The sequence below is a fragment of the Orcinus orca genome, chromosome 18 (assembly GCF_937001465.1).
Source record: "Orcinus orca chromosome 18, mOrcOrc1.1, whole genome shotgun sequence".
In the NCBI taxonomy this organism is placed as follows: domain Eukaryota; kingdom Metazoa; phylum Chordata; class Mammalia; order Artiodactyla; family Delphinidae; genus Orcinus; species Orcinus orca.
The window spans coordinates 77,935,055-77,959,602 of NC_064576.1; the positions used below are offsets into that span (position 1 = coordinate 77,935,055).

Genomic DNA, 24,548 nt, shown 5'->3' on the forward strand with positions numbered 1-24,548 from the left:
CAAAACCATACTGGAAAAAGGGTAAATTCATCAAGAAGATATAACAACTATAAACTTTTTCACCAAATATCAGAGACCCAAAATATATTAAGTAAACATTGACAGAAGTGAAGGGAAAAACAGGCAATTCTACAGTAACAGCTGTAGAACTCAATACATACACCCATTTCAATAATGGACAGACCAGCCACACGGGATTTTGGCACTTATGTACAGGATCTGAATAACACTACAAGCCGCTATGTTCTCCCCAAGTGCACATGAAACATTCTCCAGGAAAAGTCCCAATAAATGTATAAAGATTGAAATCGCAGAGTATCTTTTCCAATCATAACAGAATGAAATAAAAAATGAATAACAAAAACAAAACTAGAAAATTTACAAATACAGGGATATAAAAACTACACACTCTTAACCAATGGGTCAAAGAAGAAATCACAAGGGAAATTTTTCAATACTTAACAGATGAGTCAAGGCAAAACCAAAATATACCAAAAGTGACAGGATGCAGTGCAAACAGTGCTCAGAGGAAAAATTATAATTGCAAATACCTATTTTTGAAAAGAAGATCGATAACATAACTTACACCTTAAAGAAACAGAAAAAGAGAGAAAGCTAAACCCAAGCCAGCAGAAGAAAGGAAATAATAGAGTGCAGAGAAATAACGAGTATGAAAATATAATCACTGAAACAAAAAGCTGGCCAATGAAGAGATCAAAAAAGTCAACAAACTTTAGTTATACTAAGAAAAAAGACGCAAAGAACAAAACAGAGAAACGAAAGTAGGGACAATACTACAAATATTCCCTAAGAAAGGACTGTGAGAAAATGCTATGAATAATTATACACCAACAACTGGATAACCTAGATGAAACAGAAATCCCTTAAAAAATGCAAACCAGGGGCTTCCCTGGTGGCGCAGTGGTTGGGGGTCCGCCTGCCAAATGCAGGTGGCTCAGGTTCAAGCCCTGGTCTGGGAGGATCCCACATGCCACAGAGCGGCTGGGCCCCTGCGCCACAGCTACTGAAGCCCATGCACCTGGAGCCCGTGCTCCGCAATGGGAGAGGCCACTGCAGTGAGAAGCCCGCGCGCCGCAACGGGGACCCAACACAGCCAAAGGTAAAAAAAGAAATTAAATGAATAAATAAATACCTGGAGTGGTTTGCACTTTTTAAAAAAAAAAAAAAAATGCAAAACACCAAAACTGACTCAGGAAGAAACAGAAAATATCAACAGACCTGTAAGAAGTAAAGAGACTGAATCAGTCATCAAAAGCGTTGCAGCAAAGTAAAGCCAGGATCAAATGACTTCACTGAGACATTCCGCCAAACATTCAAAGAGGAGCTAACACAGATTCTTCTCAAACTCTCCCCAGGTCAGAACACGGTGGACACCTCCCACTCCTATTCCATTAGGCCACCATTGCTCTGAATCCAAAGACAGACAGACATTACAGACAAATATCTCTTACAAATATACATACAAAAATCTAAAGGAAAATATCAGTAAGGCAAATTCAGCAGCATATTAAAAATATTACACACCATAACCGAGTGGGGTTTATCCCAGTAATGCAAATGTAAAATAATCAATGTAATTACCACATGAATAGAATGAAGGTAAAAACCACATGATAATCTCAAATGATGAAGAAAAAGTTTAACAAACTTCAACACCCTTTTATGATAAAAGACAATCAACAAACTAGGAATAGAAAACCATCTCAACGTAACAAATGCCATATATGAACAACCCATAGCTAACAGCATACTCAAAGGAGAAAAGACACAAATCTTTCCCTCTAAGGTCAGGAACAAGAAAAGGATGCCTACTTTTGCCACTTCTATTCAACATGATAGTGAAAGTTCTAGCCAGAACAAGTTAGAAAAAGAAATAAAAGGCATCTAAATTGGAAAGGAAGAAGTAAAACTATCACTACTGGAGATGAACTGACTCTATATATAGAAAACCCAGGGACTTCCCTGGTGGCACAGTGGTTAAGAATCCGCCTGCCAATGCAGTGGGACACGGGGTAGAGCCCTGGTCCGGGAAGATCCCACATGCCAAGGTGCAACTCAGCCTGTGTGCCACAACTACTGAGCCTGCGTCTAGAGCCTGAGAGCCACAACTACTGAGCCCACGTGCCATAACTACTGAAGCCTACGCACCTAGAGCCTGAGCTCTGCAACAAGAGAAGCCAGTGCAATGAGAAGCCTGCACACCACAATGAAGAGTAGCCCCCGCTCGCCACAACTAGAGAAAGCCCGCACGCAGCAACGAAAACCCAACGCAGCCAAAAATAAAAACATTTATAAAAAAAGGAAAAAAAGGAAAACCCCAAGGGGTCAACAATAAAGCTACTAGAGCTAATAAAGACCTAAGTAAATGAGAAAACATCCCATGTTCATACATAGGAAGCTTTGACATTGCAGAAATGTCAGTACTACCCAAAGCGATCTACAGAATCAATGCAATCACTATCAAAATTATAAAAGCCTTTTCTGCAGAAATGGAAAAGTCATACAAAACTAGAATGGGGTTAGAGTATCCAAACAGAAGAACAAAGTTGGAGGACTCATTTCCTGATTTCAAAACTTCCTACAAAGATGGTTATCAGAAATAAACCTACTCATCTATGGCCAATTAATATTTGACAAATATCACAAGACCAATTAACAGGGACTTCCCTGGTGGCCCAGTGGTTAAGACTCCAAGCCTCTACTGCAGAGGGCGCAGGTTCGATTCCTGGTCGGAGAACTAAGATCCCACATGCCACATGACACAGCCAAAAAACTAAATAAATAAATGAAAAAGTAAAAAAATTAAAAACAACAACAAAAAAACCCACACAAGTCCAATAACAGATGGTGCTGGGACAACTGGATTTCCACACACAAGAGAACGAAGTTGGATGCCTGCCTCACATCATCAACAAAATTAATTCAAAATGGACCAAAGACCTAAATATGTGTTAAAACCATAAAACTCTTAGAAGAAAGCATAGGGATAAACGACCTTGACCTTTGATTTGGTAATTCTTAGATATGGTGCCAAAAACACAATCAACAAAAGAAAAGGAGGCAAACTGGCCTTCATTAAAATTAAAAAGTTTTCTGCAAATGACATTATCAAGAAAGTAAAATGAGGGACTCCCCAGGTGGTCCAGCGGTTAAGACTCTGTGCTCCCAATGCAGGGGGCCTGGGTTTGATCCCTGGTCAGGGAACTAGATGTCGCATGCCGCAACTAAGAGCCCACATGCCACAACTAAAGACCTGACACAGCCAAATAAATAAACAAACATTTAAAAAAACTATATATGACTTCTACAGGAAGTCATACAAATGGCCAAAAAGCACATGAAAACATACTCAACATCATTAGTCATTAGGGAAATGCAAGTCAAAACCACAAAGATATACCACTCCACTCCTACTGTGATGTCTATGATAAAAAAAAAATTTTAATGGAAAGTAACAAGTGTTGGCAAAGATGGACAGCAAATGGAACCCTCATGTATTGCTGGTAGGAATTTAAACTGATACAGTTGTTGTGGAAAACAGTTTAACCATTCTTCAAAAAGCTAAACATAGAATTACCCTATGACCCAACAATTCCACTCCTAGGTATACACCCACAAGAACTTTAAAACAGACCTCAAACTGATACTTATATGCTAATGTTCATTGCAGTATGATTCACAATAGTCAAAAGATGGAAACAACCCAAATGTCCATCATCAAATAAATGAATAAGCAAAATGTATATGCATACAATGAATATTATTCAGCCATAAAAAACAATGCTACAACATGGCTGAAACTCAAAACATTATGTTAAGCAAATAAGCCAGACAAAAAGGACAGATATTGTATGACTCCACTTATATGAAATACCTAGAATCAGCAAATTCATCGACAGAAAGTAGATGAGAGATTACCAGGGTCAGGGGTGAAGGGGAAGATGAGGCGTTATTGGCTTCATTGTCACAGAGTTTCTGTTTGGGTCACGAAAAAGTTCTGGAAATAGAGGTAATGACTGCACAAATTATGACTGTAATTAATTCCACTCAATTGTATAGTTAAAAATGGTTAAAGTTAGGAATATTATATTATATACACTTCACAATTTTTTTTTTAACATGAGTAGTTTTCACCCTTTTTAATGCTTTGGAATGGTTTAAATAACACTAAGGTTACCTAGTTCAAATCTGATGGAATTTCCCTGTAAAACCATCTGAGCCTATTTCATTTTGTGGGGTAGTTCTTTGATAACTATCTCTATTTCTTCTATGGAAATTTCTCTGCCTTATTCTATCTGTTCTGGAGTCAATTTAGGGAAATTATATTTTGATAGAAAATTACTCACTTGATCTAGGTTTTCAATATTTCTATATAGGGTTGGACAAAGTAGTCCCTTGTTGATTTTCTTCAATTTTCTCTGTTTTGATGGGTAAGTCCAACTTGTCATTTCTTATCTTTGTGAATCTGTGCATTTTTAAACCTCTGTTCCTGATTGACAATCGTTTGTCTAGTTTTTCAAAGACTTGATTTCCTATAGAAGCAGCATTTTGAATTATTTTAGTACTATTTTTATATCCTAATTCATTAATTTCTACTTTTATCTTTTTTCTTGTCTTTTGCTTTAATTTATTTTCTTTTTACAACTTTGAGTTTAATAGTTAATTCATTTATGTTCATTTTTACTCATTTAAGTATATAAGGGTATGAACTTTCCTCTGAGCATTTTTATAAAGCAAATATAACACTGATATCTTAAAGACTGCACCAAAAAAAGGAAATTCAAGACTAATCTCACTTATGAATACCAATGGAAAAGTACTAAATATTAACAATTAGAAATAAAATTTAAAATACAATAATGATCTGGTATGGTTTATTCTAATAATGCAAGAATGTTTAGATGAATTAGGAAATCCATTAAAATAATTCACATATTAATAGATTTAAAGGGATGGGGAGGGACATCCCTGGTGGTCTAGTGGTAAAGAATCTGCACCTTCCAATGCAGGGGACGCGAATTCTACCCCAGGTGGGGGAACTAAGATCCCACATGCCGCGGGGCAACTAAGCCCCCGTGTCACAACTACTGAGCTCGCATTCCTCAACGAGAGAGCCCATGTGCTGCAAACAAGAGCCCATGTGCTGCAAACTACAGAGCCCACACGCTCTGGAACCTGCACGGCACAACTAGAAAGAAGCCCGCACGCTGCAACGAAATATCCCGCATGCCTCAACGAAGATCCTACATGCCACAACTAAGACCTGACGCCGCCAAAAAAATAAATAAAGAAAGGTGTGGGGGGGGGGAATCATACAATCACTGCCATAGACACTGAAAAGACCTTCAAAACTCGATTCTCATTTCTGATAAAACATTTAATGAAAGAAATCCATGGATTCTTCTTTAATGTGATAAAATATATTTACCAACTCTGAAGTTGGCATCTAATTTAATGAGGAAACACCAAAGGCACTACCATTGGAAAAAGGAAAAGGTACTTACTACTTCCACTCATTAAAAATTGTAGGGGGGGGGGCTTCCCTGGTGGCGCAGCAGTTGAGAGTCCGCCTGCCGATGCAGGGGACGCGGGTTCGTGCCCCGGTCCGGGAAGATCCCACATGCCGCGGAGCGGCTGGGCCCGTGAGCCATGGCTGCTGAGCCTGTGCGTCCGGAGCCTGTGCTCGGCAGCGGGAGAGGCCACAACTGTGAGAGGCCCGCGTACCGCAATAAATAAATAAATAAATAAATAAATAAATAATTGTAGGGGTTTTCCCTGGAGGCGCAGTGGTTAAGAATCTGCCTGCCAATGCAGGGTACACGGGTTTGAGCCCTGGTCCGGGAAGATCCCACATGCCGCGGAGCAACTAAGCCTATGAGCCACAACTACTGAAGCCCACGTGCCTAGAGCCTGTGCTCCACAACAAGAGAAGCCCTGGTTCGCCACAACTAGAGAAAGCCCGCAAGCAGCAACAAGGACCAAACACAGCCAAAAATAAATAAATATTTTTAAAAACTGCAGGAAATACCATCAGGCAAGACACGTGATGAAAAAAGGCAGGGTGCAGGGGTGGGGCGGGGGGGTGGATTTAAGCAAATGCCCAGGACACAGAGGATGAGTGCTGGGCCACGACTTTAACCCAGGGCAGCTAGCTCTTACCAAACCTAGGTATCAGAAGATAACTAATGCAATGACATCACCAACATCAAACACCACATTGAGTTCTGGAGACTATAATTAGTCTGATCCTTTCAATCACCGCAAAACCTTCCTTATGTTAACAAATCTGAACTATATCAGCACAATGCAAATCCCACGAAAGCAGGAACTATCTACTGTACTTCCTATCAGACTATTTCAAGCAATTAGCACAGTACCTGCAACATAACAGTTGCTAAATAATTGTTTCATGAACAAATTACAGATGCATTTTGCTCATTAAAAGTTTGACTTAATGGGGGAAAGACTAAGACAAACCAAAGCCCAAACAGAAAAATGGGTATAAGAGGTAAACAAACAGTTCACAGAAAAGGAAAGACAATGAGCTCTGAAATATGAAAAGCTGCTCATCAGCATTCTTAATAAGAGAAATACAAATTTTACTAAACATACTGTTTTCATCAAACAGAATAAAGTGCTAAAAGTCCCTGCTGGAGAGGCTATGGGGAAACGGGCACTTCCACATACACTGCTGAAAGGCATGCAAACTGGTCCACCTCTAACAGAGGCAATTTAACAGTATCTAACAAACTAACATGTGCACATACCTCTGGCTGAGCAATCCTGCTTCTAAGAATCCACCCTGAAACAACATCTCCACAGAGTCAAGGATATACAGGCAGACCTTGTCGTAGTGCCTTTTTTACAGATTGGAGGTCTGTGGCAACCCTGCGTCGAGCAACTTCATCAGCGCCATTTTCCCAACAGCATCTGCTCACCTCGTGCCTCTGTATCACATTTTGGTAATTGTTGCGACATTTCAAACTTTTTCATTATTACTCTATTTGTTACGGTGACCTCTTGGTATAATCAGTGATCTTGGAATGCTACTACTATGATTCACTGAGGCTCAGATGATGGTTAATATTTTTTTAATTAAGGTGTGTACATTTTTTTAGACACAGTGCTATTGCACACTTAATAGTAAACATAACTTATGTGCACTGAGAAACCAAAAAATTCCCATGACTCGCTCTACTACGACATTCGCTCCACTGCACTGGTCTGGAACTGAACCCGCAAGACCTCGGGGTTGTTCCTGCACAGGTTACTCATCATCTGTCATCTGCAGCAGCAAAACACGAAATAACCCAAACACCACCAACAGCAAAGTGATCAAATAAACAACAGTCAGCCCCGTACTGTCTTGTATATGGTTAACCACTAGCTCTCGGGAGGTGAAAGTAAGCACCATATTTATTGTAGCATCTACCATGAGACTCTCCCCACCGTGGCTAATTTCAGGCCACCAACATAAAACTAAACATGAAATTGGGAAGAGATACACAGAAGCACACCATTATGTATAATATTTCCATCTCACAAATAATGTAAATAACCTCAAGAGCACAGGTAATACTGAAATGTAATAAGATAATTAGGAAGTGGTACATTTTAAGTATTTATTTTCTTTGTCTTTAATATTGTGTCTCCCCCCACCTCAAATGAGTATCTTGAAGCCCTAACCGCAACAAGACTGTATTTGGGATAGGGCCTTTAAGGGGGGCAGTTAGGGTTGAATGAAGCCCTACAGGTTAGGTCCAAGAAGACAGACCAGGACACTCTCTCCTTCTGAGCACAAAGGAAAGACCACGTGAAGACACAGCAAGAAGGAGGTTAGCTACAAGCCTGGAGGAGTGGCCTCACCAGAAACCACCCCAGAAAGGCACCTTGATCTTAAGATTTTAAGCCTCCAGAACTGTGAGAAAATAAATTCTTGGTTGTCTGAGCCCTTCAGTATTTTGTTACAGCAGCCCTAGCAGACTAATACAAAGATAATTTACCTGTAAGTTTCTATAACTTAACTTTTTAATAATGGGTGTTTTAACAACTGGCTCACAGAATTCCTGAAAATTTAACTCAGCCATAAAAGGAATAAGGAAGAATAAGGAATATACTGACAGGGAATGATTCCAAGATACAAATGGAGGGTACAGTACAGTACATACAGTATGCTGCCTTCTGTACTGATAAAAGAGAAACTAAGAATACATTATTTCCTTAATTCTTCAGAAAGAAAACAAAATAGTAAGAATTAAAAACTGATATGTATAAAGGATAAGTAGGAACCAAGAGAAGAAAGAAATGGGAGCTAGACCTCTCTGACTTTTGAAAACACAGGTATATATTAAAAAATAAACTAAGCTAAGTCAAAGACCTTAAATTTTAAATTAACAATCAAATGGAAATAAAATAATCACTCCTACGCTAAGCATCAACAATTTGAAAAACCATATTTACGACCCCTCTCCACCACCCAAAAAAGGAATCACTTTGGTAAGCATTTACCTTTCTATGTAAAATCACAAACTTATTTCCAATAACCTACATGTATTTCAGTATTCACTTGAGATTGGTTATCTCTACGATGTTAAGACAATAATGGAATTAAATGAGACTTCAAGATAAATCTGGTTAATTAATGCTGTTAGAGTGAAACTATTATAGCAATTTAAAAGCACATTCAAAACAACGGTTGATTCTGATCAGATCATGAATTACCTGCTTGTATTCACTGACACAACTCTGGCAGCAAAATCTCTTCTGCTGACCATCAATGACCAAGACATTGTTCCCAGCGCCTTTGCTGGGCAAGTACTCCCCACACTGCTCACAGCAATTCATTATTAGACCATTGGCCATTCTGTATCTATTAAAGCAGTGGTCACTGCACAGCTTATGAGTCATATTTTTAAAGCTAACTTCATGGCGAATCTAAAAGAAAAACAAGCAAAATTTTAAAAAACAAATTAATATATGACACGTAGCTAACTAACAAAGTGCTCCAATAGAAAGAAAATGCCTCAGTTTTTCTGTGTAAAGCTTGTTTACGGAAAAGGCAAGACAAAGTACATTTCATTCTTCTTTAAACTTTTTTATACACACATATATACGGTGCAAGGCAGAGAGGACCACCAGGGTCATCGTACAAACTTCTCTAGACGTATCTAAAAGTGACAGGAAACAACCCAGTTTGGGCAGTGTTAGTATAAAACTTCCAAACAGATTGGAAATCTTTAGATAAATCTAAAAGGAAATTATTTAAATATAAGTACACTGCTGTACAACAGGGAGGAGAGGACTAACATTATAAATAATTCAAATGAAGCATGTAAGCACAGATTTCTTTTTATTTCATCAAATGCAAAAACCGTAATACACTTTTAACGAAGTCCTCAAAAACCCCTCCAACAACCCCAAAAAATCCCCTCCACTCGTTCCGCTTCTTAAGCAAGATCGTTTGCTGGCTCTCATGTGCAGTCAGTCTATTTAAACACTATGGGTTTTCTGTGAGTGCTCCAACCTCAGGAAATAAGTCAACTGATGTTATATTTCAATTTTTTTGTAAATCATTCTCCCCATGGGAGAATGGGATTACATAATGGGATATTTATAAGATAGGTTTTATATACCCTCACTTTTAAGGAAATACATACTGATGAAAGATTATGTCAAAACAGTTAAAAGTCAAAAATATTCCCATTAATTAGAACTAAATGATAAAGCACAAAAATACAAACCTCTGTTAGTTTACCACAAATTGTACATCTTGACTTATTCAGCGCTCCTTTAGTAGGATTCTGTTTGTCTTCATAAAGAGACAGACAAGATGTACTACAGAATTCCTGGAAGGATTCGCTCGAATCCACTTGGGCAACAATGGTTCCTTTCATTGTAGTTATATCTCTGAAAAATACGAGGAGCAGCAAAGTCAAACTCTACTTTAAAATAAATCAAAGAGTAATAACTGCCATTTTTAATTTCCGTAGACTGAAACCCATTTTTAGATTCATTAACTCACTTTTACTATTTAAAAACTCTTGGCAATAAAATATGAACACAGAAGATTGAGAAGCAATACTATTAAACCCTAGCCACTACTCAATTTATCTTCAAGCTCCTTAACAAGGCTTTCAGATATTAGAACCACTTAAAAAACAAACAAACAAACAAAAAAAACTTGTTATTTACATGGAGTTTAACGTCAAGGCCTAATTTACTGAGGTATAAATTTACAATACCTATTCAATTTCCCTCTCGTGGGTACGTAGAAAGCATGAGGTACCTAGGTCACAGGAATATGGAGAGGATAAGTGAACTTAAGTACATCCCATAACCCAAAAGAACCCCACCTACCATTCTATACAGCTTTCAACTACAATTAGAAATGTTAGGAAATGACAATATTGATGACCTTTGAAGTTTTCCTTTAATTCTGAAGTTCCAGGTCTTATATTGCTGTATGCAAGTCTACTACTGTAAAGCAACCAAAAAACTGTATAACAATTGCTCCAATATTTGAATTTACTAAACGTATACAGAGCACTCAGCCTTTTCCAGTTCTAATATCTAAAAATATCTTTACAAACTTGGGCTGCTTCAAGAGATGGTACAGAAAATCTATCTGTTTAATACTTGCACACAACATACCATATTCAGCTCATTTTTAACTAGTGAGACCACACCTAAAAAATGGCAGAAGAGGACCCTGTCACTCCAAGGCTGTCAAAAAAAAGGTACCTGAGTCTTGAAGAGGTATTAAAATGACAACGTTCAAGACAAACATAAATAAATGCATATAATATCCAAAGATTTGCCAATTTTTAATAATCTTAACATGAAGGTAGTCCAAATTTTGACCTATTTTAATACAAAACTAGTTATACATAAATTGCTTAACAATTTTGTCTGGCTAGAACTAAATTCTTATAATTAATAATGTAAATAAGTATGTATGTATTTTTACGAATTCAAGTCCAATGGAGATTACAGATAAAATTAATTATAAGGGCCTAGTATCTAAAGCAACCCCAAAGCCTATCCAAATAGGAAGGCTTTTAATCCTAAGCCACCTCAGCTTGATAGAGAACACTCCAAAGCCATTACAAATTTGAGTTTGGCTTTAATATTCAAACAAGCTTACGAATTTTTAAAACATAGTAATTCACCTCTAAAACAATTTTTCTCACATTTTATACCACCAATATTCAACCATAAGGAAATATGCTGGAAGGTAAACCTTACTTTTTACACATAACACAAAGTTTCTTTGGAGCAGGCTTGTGAGAGAAGGAAGAGAGGCAGGTGGTAGAACAGAAGAGGTGAGCTGATCCTTTTCGCTGATAAGCTGTCTGTCCCTTCTGTAAAGGCTTTTTGCAGTTTGCACAAGTGACTTTAACTGGTTTAGTGGGTTGCTGTTGGGCAGAAGGCTGGAAAATCTGTTTAGGAAGAGAGGCCACTGGTGATAAAGAATCCACCCCTGGCTGTTTCTGATTTCGGGGAAATGATGCTGACTGGGAGATCCAAGAATCTAAAAAAACAAACCAAAACAAAAACACATACACTGAAATTTATATCAGAGACACAGTTTTAACTTCCCATTCTGTCCAAGTTTCAGACATCGATAAGGCGCAGTATAGCAGAGCGGTCAAAGGCACAAACTTTGGAGTCAGAATTGATGGCTGACATTCAGGCTCCATTACCTACTAGACTGGGAAGTTACTAACCCTGTGCCTAACTCTTCTCTAAACTGGAAATGGTAACTTTAAATGAGATAATACATGGTTTATAAACCACAATGACTGGCACATATGCAGCACTAAAAAACATTAGCCATTAGTTACTAAACAGGAAGAATTTACAAAATATTACTTTAAGCGAGGAACACATACATCAACATAAATATATAATAAAATCTTAACCAACCAGAACCTTTGACAAATACAATATAGTTCGGATTGGGCTTCCCTGGTGGCACAGTGGTTGAGAGTCCGCCTGCCGATGCAGGGGACGCGGGTTCGTGCCCCGGTCCGGGAAGATCCCACATGCAGCAGAGCGGCTGGGCCCGTGAGCCATGGCCGCTGGGCCTGCGCATCCGGAGCCTCTGCTCCGCAACGGGAGAGGCCACAACAGTGAGGGGTCCGCGTACCGCAAAAAGAAAAAAAAAAAAAAATACAATATAGCTCAGATAAAGTTTACAAATGACTATATTCAAAACATCTTTCTAGGGACGTCCCTAGTGGTCCAGCGGTTAAGACTCCACGCTTCCAATGCAAGAGGTTCAGGTTCGATCCCTGGTCGGAAAACTAAGATCCCCACATGCCACGTGGTACAGCCAAAAAATTTAAAAAAAAAACTTTCTAAGAACAGCTTTTCCACTTACATGTTTCATTTCATGCCTTCTAAGTATACCACGTAATATCAAAGAAATTAGAGTGTTACACAGAAGTGGTGATGTTAAGCCAACGTCTAGTGACCGATGAGACATCCCGTTGCTCTACCGCTGCCAGCAGCACAGCTTCAACAGCACAGCATTAAGGCCTGGGGAACCGACCACCAGGGTGCTGAGTTCTCCCTCCTCTTCTTAGTAAGCTTCTTTGGGACTTAGCAGGATGTCTCCAGCTCACCATACTACTTACTGTTACACAGACTCACACTACAATACCAATACACCATAATGTTTTTTCATTTTGAAACTTTTCATGCTACCACTTCTATTATAATTTCTACTACTTTGGTCTCTTGTAATACTTTTCCTTTCTAGTGTCTTCTGAAATTTGTATTTCCATACAAAAAAGATGCCCTTTCATATGAGAAACAATGTATAAATATATCCAGAGTATGAGGAAATTTCTTTACTACCAAAACCTTGAAGAGGGCAATTTCCTGGTTCTGACCCAGTCCATCAACCTAATGGTTTCAAGGGGCTACATATACTGCTATTCAAATTCTACTTTACTCCACAACCCCTCCAAATAAATATATGTTCTATACACAGAGTAAACAGAGTGCCTTCTGGAATCCTGTTATCCTGCTATCATCAGGGTAACTGACCTGTTTTAATAAAGAGGTAAAAATACTAAGGAACACAAAGAAAGCAAATCACTGAAACAAACTGGCAATTCCATATTATGAAGGGCCTTCAATCAAAAATTATATTTGAGAACGTCCCTGGTGGCGCAGTGGTTAAAAATCCACCTGCCAATGCAGGGGACATGGGTTCGATCTCTGGTCCAGGAAGATCCCACATACTGCGGAGCAACTAAGCCCGTGCACCGCAACTACTGAGCCTGCACTCTAGAGCCTGCGAGCCACAACTACTGAGCCCGCATGCCATAACTACTGAAGCCCATGTGCCTAGAGCCTGTGCTCTGCAACGAGAAGCCACCGCAATGAGAAGTCCACTCACCGCAAGGAAGAGTAGCCCCTGCTCGCTGCAACTAGAGAAAAGCCCCTGCACAGCAACGAAGACCCAATGCAGCCAAAAATAAATAAATAAATAATTTTTTTATAAAAATATTTGAATACATGTTAGAAGTAATAGCTTTTGCAACATAAATAGTGGCTCCTTAGAACTTTCAACCCTGCAGGCTTGTCATTTGAATATATACTTAAAGGAACCTAGTTAGGGACTTCCCTGGTGGTCCAGTGGGTAAGACTCCCTGATCCCAATGCAGGAAGCCTGGGTTTGATCCCTGGTCGGGGAACTAGATCCCACATGCATGCCACAGCTAAGAGTCCGCATGCCGCAACTAAATATACCACGTGCCGCAACTAACACCCGGCAGAGCCAGAATAAATAATTTTTTTTTTGAAAAGGAACCTAGTTAACCCTAAAGGCATCTATCTATCAACTTGATTTTGAAAAGTGGCAATTACTCTCAATTTCGTGCTAGGCCCTGTATAAATAATGCAATGGCTCCTTTTACCTATGCTTCAGTTCTTACATTCCCCTACTTTCAAATTTTCACCTCCTCCAATATCAAAATATTTTTAGGAATGGAAGAGACCTAATCATTCTCTATTTTATACAATGGACACTAAGGGATAGAGGTTAATTTGCCCAAGTCACCATTAGTCTGAGAGCCAGTATAAACAGCCAAGATGTTATAATTCTCTATGACAAACAAAGACAGCACAAACACACAGGAGCTAATCCATAAACTCAGGAGCAAGAGGTGTATCTGTCTGGTTTCCTGATGCATACTTTACATTCCCTGTGTTAAGAGTTTGTGTGAACAGGAACACAATTCTTATAATAAATGTGCTTTGACCCAGCAATAGTCCTCAGGTACTACGTATCCCGACATACATGGATAAGAATATTCTTACGAGTTATTTAAATAGTAAAAACTGGAAGTGAACTAAATAGAGAATTAACAAAATCAAGCATATACTCTTGATATAGTCAAAAGTTCAAGATTATTGTTAGGTATTTAAAGGAGCAGGAGAAAGGGAAAGTTTGCAAAGCTATACCTCTATTGCAATCTCAGGTTGGAATTAAATGTACCATATTCTCAACAGTAAGACTGAACGTTATGTTCTTTTTCAAACAATTATGTTTTTAATATACTTATAAGAAAGACAAAATAGCTATTTTGAAACTAATTTGACTATTATCATGTCTTAAACTTTTATGTGAGCTAGAAGGAAAGACCCTCTAATACACAGCTGATAGCAGTATAAATTGGTAAAAACTTTCCAGAAGGCTGTATGACAATGTATTTCCACAACTTAAAAACGTTCATACGACGTCACATACACATATATGCATACAATGACCTACCAACAGATATATATAAATACATACAGGGGGAAAGGATCTTGGAAGACATTAGGAATTTTCAAAACTGAGTAATAAGAAACATATTTCTTTCAAAATCACTACAAAGCAGAAAATTTTTACAACCAAAACTCTTTGGAGGGATGGGAGTAGTGATAGTCTTTGGCCCAGTAACTTCACTTCTAGAATATACTCTAAGAAATAATCAGAAATTTGAAAAAAAAAAAAAAAAGTTCATCATAGACCGACAAGAGCAAAAAAGGGAAACAATGTAAAAACCAAATATGGGAATGGTATAACCAAATCCATGGTGCAGTCATTAAAACTTCTGTGTATAAATAATTTTAATGGTATGAGAAAATACAGAGTAATATTAAATGCGGGAAACAGGAAGCAAAATTATGAAGAACTGCACTTCAACCAAGTTAAGAAATACAAAGGAAAAACACTGAAAGACAACCACTCAAAGCATTAACAACAGTGGTAACCTTTCTTCATCATTTTTTAATTATGGATTTTCCAAACATTCTTCAATAATTACACATTACTCTCATAACCAGAAGAATAATAAGTATGAAAGGAAAAACTAGCATTTCACAGAACATTCTACATGGCCTAGGTTTCAGTCATTCCTTATTATTCTCCACAATCCTAGGGTGTAAAGCTGCTAATGAGCCTAAAACGACGAAGCCTGAGAAGGACGGAGAGAAGGTACGTGAGAGACAGGCAGGCCATACAGAGGCCTGGGGCAGACACGGACACAGTCAGGAAAAGCCACACAGCTCTTCGCACAGCTTCCACAGAGCAAAGATGCCTGCAGAAAATGTTTTCAAGTAGTCAAGAAATTTACCAATCTTTAAATGTAAGAAAAAATAAAGTGCTAATAAGTAAAAATTATAATCAGATAGGCAGTCAAAATTAAACACAGGGAAAGTAAAAACAAATCTAAATGCAATTATACAACATATTGCTCCTTACATGTGCTATTTATCTTTTTGTTCTCTTTTTACACATAAAAACAATACTATTAAAAATGCACTAGCATAGGGCTTCCCTGGTGGCACAGTGGTTGAGAGTCCGCCTGCCAACGCAGGGGACGCGGGTTCGAGCCCTGGTCCAGGAGGATCCCACATGCTGCAGAGCAACTAAGCCCGTGCGCCACAACTACTGCTCCTGCACGCCACAACTACTGAAGCCCTTGTGCCTAGAGCCCATGCTCCACAATAAGAGAAGCCACCACAATGAGAGGCCCGCACACCACACCAAAGAGTGCCCCCCACTCACTGCAACTGGAGAAGGCCCGTGCGCAGCAGCGAAGACACAATGCAGCCAAAAATAAATGAATTAAAAAAAAATACACTAGCATAAAGTCAGTATGTGACAAATAAGATGCCAAATTATTAGACTTTAGTGGTGCTGAATATAAAGAGTATTTTGTTTTACTTCCTTTAGACATTAATTTATCTGATTTTCTAATTATCTACAGAGAAATACTATATACACGGTTTTACATCTCTTATTAGTTAAAATTTCAAACTTAAAAGTCAATAGAATTAATATATCTTACATGAATAATCTAACCAAAGTAGCACCAATTACTATAATAAAAAAAAGAATCCACCAGTGCAAAATCCCTTCCACGGGGCAGAAGCCCCCTCCAGGCTTACCAGGATTGTGATGAGCTGCAGACTCTCCGTTCTGAAATACGTCTCCTGCCACATTCATTCTACCAGGATTAAAAGGTCCTACTGCAGTCTTGGTCTGTGAAGTTAAAGACGGGGTGTATGTTTGCATATTAACACCAAAGTTACTCGACTGCAGTCCGTTAGAGACATCTCCCAAGCTGGTATTCTGCAGTGATGTTACGTGTGTGATCATTAGGTTCATATCTCGCCCGTCAGTATTTTCTAATTGGCCATCACTCACAGAGCTGACACCTGTTTCTAAGGTCGTAACATTAGCAATCTGAATTTCAGAGTCTGGTTCTGTGGTGATACCACTATTACCCATTCCTGCATTTACCTTACTTCTTGAAAAACTGGAAGTAGAGAAATCCACATCATTGGTTCTGTTTTTAGACTCGGGTGGTCTCCGTTCAATAAAATTGGAGGAATTTTTCTCTTGCCCTTGATTTGTTTCCATGTCCTCTTCATCATCGATGACAATTGTCTCACTTACACTTCCCTTCTGAGAAGCCAATTCTTTTGAGGAAGGAAGAATTTTGGAATCATTTCCTTGTAGCTCTTCATTTTTCGATGACGTAAATGTTATGGTTCTTTGATCGGCTACCACTGGTGCAGAAGGCGGAGGAGGTTGTACAGGTTCGATAAACACAACATCATCATCATCTTCCACTGATGAGTTCTGAAATTTACTAGATCTATTCACTAAAGGGTTAGGTGGCCCACTATATGAATTTCCTACGTCCGTGAGGCTAGCTGCCATGGCCGTCCTCCCCAGCAAAACAGGAGTCTGATCAGTCAATTCTAATCCTCCTGATGAACCTGTGTCCATGCCAAAGAACCTGTTAAGGAGATGGGAAAAAATTTTTTTTACAAATGTCACTGTATGGCTTTTGATGTTATTCTAATTCAAAAAATTTCTTAAAGGTACTTTTACTTTCTTTCTTACTCTAAATGAAAGTCATTCTTATCTAATATCCAGGAAAAATTTTATATGCATTCTGTGATCTTCTCTCATTCACTAATCATTTCATAAAGTTTACATGTGAACTTCTTGCAATATAAAAAGAAAGGTAATTATCGAATTTTCAGTAAGAATATGCAGTATGTTCCCACCTCTACCACCTCCTTTCCACCACTGCTTACCCTATAATTTTAACACTGAAAACACAGATAAATCCTTCTACACACATGTGAACAAAAATATAACTAAAATCTGATCATGAAAATCTCTTCTCTATATCTATCCCATTCATCTACTGTATTAAATAAAATGACATGATTTAATCCCTAATTTCCCTTATCTTTTTTTTTTAATCCACTGTTCTCATATTCCCTGGCTCCCATAGCTGTATGATTAAATCCTTCTGAGAATCTGAAATCTTTCTTGACCCCATCTAGAAAGCTTAAATCCCCATCTGCCATGTCCTTTATATCCATGTATCAGGCCGAATAACGGCCCCAAAGAAATCAGATACTAATACCTGGAAGCTGTAAATGCTACCTCGGATGGAAAGGGGGTCTTTGCAGAGATGATTATGGGTAAGGACTTAAAAATGAGATTACCTGGGCAGGCCTCACCTGCATCTCAAGTGGCCTCATCAACAGAGGTGCAAGGAGATTCCAGGCAACGTAAGCACAGAGGTGCCCGGAAGAGATGAAAGTGATGTAGCCAAGGAATGTTGGCAGCACCAGAACTTAAAGGAAGCAGGGAGTGAGCGCTCCCCCAGAGCCTCCTGAGCGAGTATGGCCCTGCTGACGCCCTGGTTTGAGCCCAGGGCCACTGACTTCTGACTTGTGACCTCTAGAACTGTTAAAGGAAACAAGGTCTGTTTTAAGCCACCAAGTCTGCGGCGACTTGTTACAACAGCCCTAGGAAAATATCATCCACTCCTTGGTCACATCTTCAAAGCAACCCTTGATATGGTTACAATATTTGTCCCATTTTGTGGCTTAGAGATGCTAACTAACCCAAGTCACACAGCTAGAATTCATTCCCAAGTCTTTATAACTCAACAATCCGAACTCTTCATGACTGCCATAGTTAACTCGTATTTCCGAGCACTGATTAGATATGCAGAGCTGTGCTAAAGCCAAAGAGACAGCAGACAGTTAATGGTAAAAAAAAAAAAAAAAAAAAAGGCCAGAAAAGAAAGAAAATAAGTTATTGAGCACACAGAGAGGATGAGGTCATGGGCACAGGTGGTAGTAGAACTAGTCCGGAACATGGATCACCTTAATTGCAGAGACTAAACAAGGAAAAAACCAACTAGAAGGGAAAATGAAGGGTGAGTATAGATTGCAGGTCAATTTGCGGACGGACAGATACGAGTGTGAAGTGGTTTATTCACTGCAGCCTCAGAGAAGGTGAGGAGACACCAGCTGCACAGGCATTAAGACTGGCTTAAGGGCCCCAAGGCCAACTCTTAGCTCTTCGGTAATCCTCTCTCTTATAAGGCCACTCAGCCCAGTCTCAAAACAAATGGGCTTAAGAACACTTACTGTTTCATATATATTGCCCTTTGCTTACATTGTTATAAAAGCCTCTGGAAGGTTGAGGGCAACACTAATATAAATAAGTATCACTTTGACAGACAGCTGACAGGGATGGAGAAATTATTCACTGTATATTTTGTTGCATTTTCTTAATTTTTGAGCATGATTTCTCACTTATTTTTTAAAGCTAAACTTAAATTAAAAAAAAAAAAACAGGGATAGTAACAGAACGAAGAGAGAAGTACTCTACTCTGGAGTCAGAGAAGCCCTCTTCGAGCAGGTGAAATCTGTGCTGAGATCTGGAGTGATGAGCAACATCTAACTGGGGGAAAACTGAGGTAAGGGCAGCTCCCTGCAAAAGCCTACAGGGAGTGAGGCTGGGAAGTTCAAGCAACAGAATAAAGGCCAATGTGGCTGGAACAAGGTAGGTGGGGAAGAACTGGATGAGATGAGATATAAAGACAAGCACAGAACTTACCAAAGGCAACAAGTAATTAACTGCATTCAACAAAGATTTATGGAGCACCCAATATCCACAAGACACTGTCTTAGACACTTGATAAAAATCAATAAACAAAACAGATAAACATCCCCGCCGTCAGAAATCATGAATTTGGGAGTTCCCTGGTGGTCTAGTGGTTAGGATTCTGGGCTTTCACTGCTAAGGCCCGGATTCAATCCCTGGTCAGGGAACTAAAATCTCACAAGCCACACAGCATGGCCAAAAAAAACAACAAAAAAACTGTGAATCACTAGGTTGTACACCTGAAACTTTTATAATATCATAAATGAACTACACCTCAATTAAGAAAAAACAGTAGCTCAGATACATTAATTAAAAGTGCCCAAGGTTCCAAGACAACATCAGGATTCAAGCACTATGAATCAAGCTTGATTCTAAAACCCTCTTCGTTCCTCTTAAACCAAAGCTGTGTGTGTCAGGATGGAAGACATGCTAATATTGGAAAATGGGAAAAGACACATTTATATCTGCTTTAAAGAAAATGGATAATTCCATTTAAAAACTTAAGGGGTGACTATCTGCCTTACCCAACGAGCTACAAATTAAATTACCATTCCATACTCTAAGACACTTTAAATATACTTTCAAATACTAAGATATATACTACATTACCCCAGAACAGCTCCTCAGTGAGAAAGACTTCTTTATGGTAAAACAATAGCAATGTGCTGGGAAACCTTCACATAAGGCCTTCACTTAATTTTAAGTAAACATGAAAAATCTTTTAACATTACCATTACAGAAAGTTTTAAAGGTTGAAATAAGCTGAATAACATTTGATTCAAAATTTTTATAACTAATTCAATTAGGTTCTCTTAAAATACAAGTACATTCATCCAGTAATTGTTAACATTTATTTAATTCTTAGTATGAGCCAAATATTCATGATGGTTAAACATTAAACCAACACCATGAAGTAAAATCATTATCTCCCTTATTTATTCTTTTAAAAACCCAATCCTCAAAAGTAAGCTGCCCAAGGGACTTCCCTGGTGGCGCAGTGGTTAAAAATCCACCTGCCAATGCAGGGGACATGGGTTCGAGCCCTGGTCCAGGAAGATCCCACATGCCGCAGAGCAGCTAAGCCCGTGCACCACAACTACTGAGCCTGGACTCTAGAGCCCACGAGCCACAACTACTGAGCCCTTGTGCCACAACTACTGAAGCCCAAGTGCCTAGAGCCCGTGCTCTGCAACAAGAGAAGCCACTGCAATGAGAAGCCTGTGCACCGCAACGAAGAGCAGCCCCCGCTCGCCACAACTAGAGAAAGACCACGTGCCGCAACGAAGACCCAACGCAGCCAAAAATAAATAAATTTATTAAAAAAAAAAAAAAGTAAGCTGTCCAAAATCACAGCCAGGAAGTGGGAGAGGTCAGGATTTGAATATTCATAACTACTATGTAATATGTGATTAAGTATTAAATAAAATAATGTAGCACAGCTCTTATTCATTAAAAAAGGACACAGCCATTCAATAGAACAGTAACCAAATCAATATTCAAAATACACAAGTATCAAAAGAAAAATATCAAGCCCAAAGTGCCAAGCTAAAATGAGATTTTTTTCTAAAGTGGAGTATAACTGCTTTACAATGTTACGTTAGTTTCTGCTGCACAACGAAGTGAATCAGCTGTATGTATGTCCCTCCCACCCCACCGCCATCCCACCCATCTAGGTCGACACAGAGCACTGAGCTGAGCTTTTTAAACACAAATGGAGCTGAACTAGTTAACATTCATTTGCCAGAAGGTAGGAAGTATCCTCATCAACAATAACAATTTTCAGAGGAATGGGGCGTAAATCTACTGAGGTTATGGAATGCAAAGGCTTTTAAAGCACGAGTTTTCTCGATCTTGTCTATGTTTTAGCATACCTAAAACAAAAGACAACAATTTCTGGGGCTTAAGCCACAACTGAATCCACAGTGCCCTCTGGTGGCTGCAAGGTATCCATTCATTCTCCTCACGAGATAACCATGGAGCAGAGAATAAGACTTTCCTTACTACACAGTTCTCTGCAGTAATCCACTTCCCAAGCAGAATAATTACTCAACCATAACAGTTATTTTCAAATCCTATACTATAAATAAATTTGGTAACTTCTATATGTCACTGAGAATATGCTTCAACTACCAAACACTCATTTAGTCCTATAAAGAAAAGAATCTGATTAAAGTTGATCATTTCTACCTTATCCAAATAAAATCTATTCCTTTTAGCCACTTTTCTACATTAAGTCAATGCTAATTAGCTATTTAACGTCAAGCAAATAACTTCACTTCTCTGGGCTTCAATTTTCCCTAGAATAAAAGGGTATAAATATAGTTCCCAGGGTTTTTCTTAGAATTTAAAGAGATAAATAACTGAATGTGAAAATCAATTAGCACAGTTAACTCCTAATAACCACCAGGCAGTTTCTGCGTATACCTCAAGATTTCATTTTTAAGGTTCATTTTTAAGCTTCCACTCCATCATTGTTATGGACCAAATGCTTGTGTCTCCCCTCAAATTCATTTGATGAAATCCTGGCCTCCAAAGAGATGGTAGTAGGAGGCGGGGCCTCTGAGCACTGATTAAAGTCAGGAAGGTGGAGCCCTCGTAAGTGGGATTAGGGACCATTTTGTAAAAGACACCAAGAGAGCTCCTTTCCCCCAACCATGTGAGGACACAGCAAGATGGCAGCCTGTCTATGAACCAGGAACAAGCTCTCACCACACAACCCGATCTGCAGGAGCCTTGATCATGGACTTCCCAGCCTCCAGAACTCTGAGAAATGAATGTCTGTTGTCTATGGTACTTCTGTTATACTAGCCCAAATGGACTGAGACAATCATCATAAATTATAAACGCTTTCAGCTTTATATTTTGATTCAGTGAGAATCAACATAATACTCGATGTTCTCATGAAAAAACAAAGAAAAGGTAGTTAAAAAATAAAATGTTGACATTCATAACAATAAAGTATCAGTAGTTGCTGAGAAAAGCTTATGAACTTGCAAAGAAAATCACAAAGAAAGCATTTCAAAGTGATTCAAGGAAAACATTCATCACTTTCTCATTAATAAGCCCCAGAGCTTTCTAGGTGCCATAAGAGGTACAAAGAAAGCTAAGGTGAATTACTCTCTACTCTAGAGGAAAGGGTATTATTCAACATGTGCTAATGGCACTTCTAACACTTCTGAGGCAGTATAACAAATTTTTTTTTTTTTTTTTTTTGCGTTACGCGGGCCTCTCACTGCTGTGGCCTCTCCCGTTGCGGAGCACAGGCTCCGGACACGCAGGCCCAGCGGCCATGGCTCACGGGCCCAGCCGCTCCGCGGCATGTGGGATCTTCCCGGACCGGAGCACAAACCTGTGTCCCCTGCATCGGCAGGCGGACTCTCAACCACTGCGCCACCAGGGAAGCCCCAAATTAAAATTTTTAGGAATAAAATTTCTTGGGAGTTCCCTGGCAGTCCAGTGGTTAGGACTTGGCACTTTCACTGCGGTGGCCCAGGTTCAATCCCTGGTAAGGGAACTAAGATCCCGCAAGCCAAACAGCGTGGCCACAAAATAAAGAAAGAATAGGGGGCTTTCCTGGTGGCGCAGTGGTTGGGAGTCCGCCTGCCAATGCAGGGGACACGGGTTCGTGCCCCAGTCCGGGAGGATCCCACATGCCGCGGAGTGGCTGGGCCCATGAGCCATGGCTGCTGGGCCTGCGCATCCAGAGCCTGTGCTCCGCGGCGGGAGAGACCACCACAGTGAGAGGCCCGCGTACCGCAAAAAAAAAAAAAGAATAAAATGGGAAAAATGGATTTATAAATATATATATATCAAACCAAAAGATATCATCCAGCTTAACGTGAAATATTAAAATACTATCATTAAAGTCAAGGTTAAGGTAAAGATATTCTTTATTATTACTACACAGCACTGCTCTGGAAGTACCATCCAATGTAATAATATGAAAAAGATATAACAATTTGAAATAAGGAAAATTATCATTATATGCAAATTGTATTAGCATTATCTCAAAGACTCAAATAATTTACCCAAAAAACTCCTACAGTGAGATACAGACATACCTCAGAGACATTGTGGGTTCACTTCCAGACCACCGCAAGAAAGCAAATATCGCAGTAAAGTGAGTCACATGCATTTTTTGGTTTCCCAGTGCATATAAAAGTTATGTTTACACTATACTGTTGTCTATTAAGTGTGCAACAGCATTATGTCAAACACAAGTACATACCTTAATTTTAAAATGCTGTTAGAAAAATGACACTGATAGACTTGCTCAATGCACCTTCAATCTTTAACAAAAACTTTCAATTTGTAATAAAGTGCAATATCTGAGAAGTGCAATGAAACGAGGTATGCCTGTAACTTAGTCAAGTGATGGGTATAAACTTAATATGTAGAAATTAATATTAAATTAATTGGATGGTCAACTGGAGACAGATAAAATGTTGCTTCCATTAAAGACCAACTAAATAAGAAGATTAAAAAAAAAAAAAGACAAACCCACAAGAACAAGGAGAACAAGGGATAATTCAACAGCACCAAAACTTTGGAAGAGGGAAAGCAAAGGAGCATGACTCATTGTAACCGACTCAGCACACCTCAAAAACCCACGGTAAATAAAGTTTTGAAATGACTGGATTACAAATGAAGTTAAACTTATAGTCAACATTCACTTCTCATAAAGTAGGAAGTATCTTGATCAACATAATTTTTAGAAGAATAAGGCAACAGGTCCTCACAGGTCCTTAAAAACAGATGTAGACAGATGTCACCCAAAATGGCAGCATTAGAAGTTCTGGGTATGGGTCCCCTTACCTGAGTAACTAATGAGCTGGACAGAGGGACTGGAAGCAATCTCTGGGGTCTCTGCACCTGACTGGACACTAAGCACCAGGGGAGTGTGTGAAGAAGAGGCTGCTGCTCACTTTAAGTGGGTGAGCATCCCCCACCTTCCTCCCCCCAGGTCGGCCAAGGGGACAGCACCTGCAGTCCTCCGGGATCTGGCTGAACACAGGACTGGCGGTGAGGGACTTCCAACAAA

At 39.1% G+C, this 24,548-nt stretch overlaps 1 protein-coding gene across 6 annotated transcripts in view; it reads right to left on the reverse strand.

Annotated features, from left to right (window-relative positions):
- The window catches only part of ZMYM2 (zinc finger MYM-type containing 2), an 89,302-nt gene that overhangs the window by 46,408 nt on the left and 18,346 nt on the right, over positions 1-24,548 (reverse strand). For 3 of the 6 annotated variants that reach the window (XM_049701239.1, XM_049701240.1, XM_049701242.1), the window contains exons 3-6: positions 16,471-17,327; positions 11,266-11,551; positions 9,762-9,927; positions 8,743-8,955 (exon numbers count right to left, since the gene is read on the reverse strand). In XM_049701239.1, coding sequence (XP_049557196.1) covers positions 8,743-8,955; positions 9,762-9,927; positions 11,266-11,551; positions 16,471-17,317 — 1,512 coding nt within the window. In that variant the 5' untranslated portion in view covers positions 17,318-17,327. Of the gene's footprint in view, positions 1-8,742; positions 8,956-9,761; positions 9,928-11,265; positions 11,552-16,470; positions 17,328-24,548 lie in introns of those variants that run through there. The other 3 variants (XM_049701241.1, XM_049701243.1, XM_049701244.1) reach the window with 3 other exon arrangements.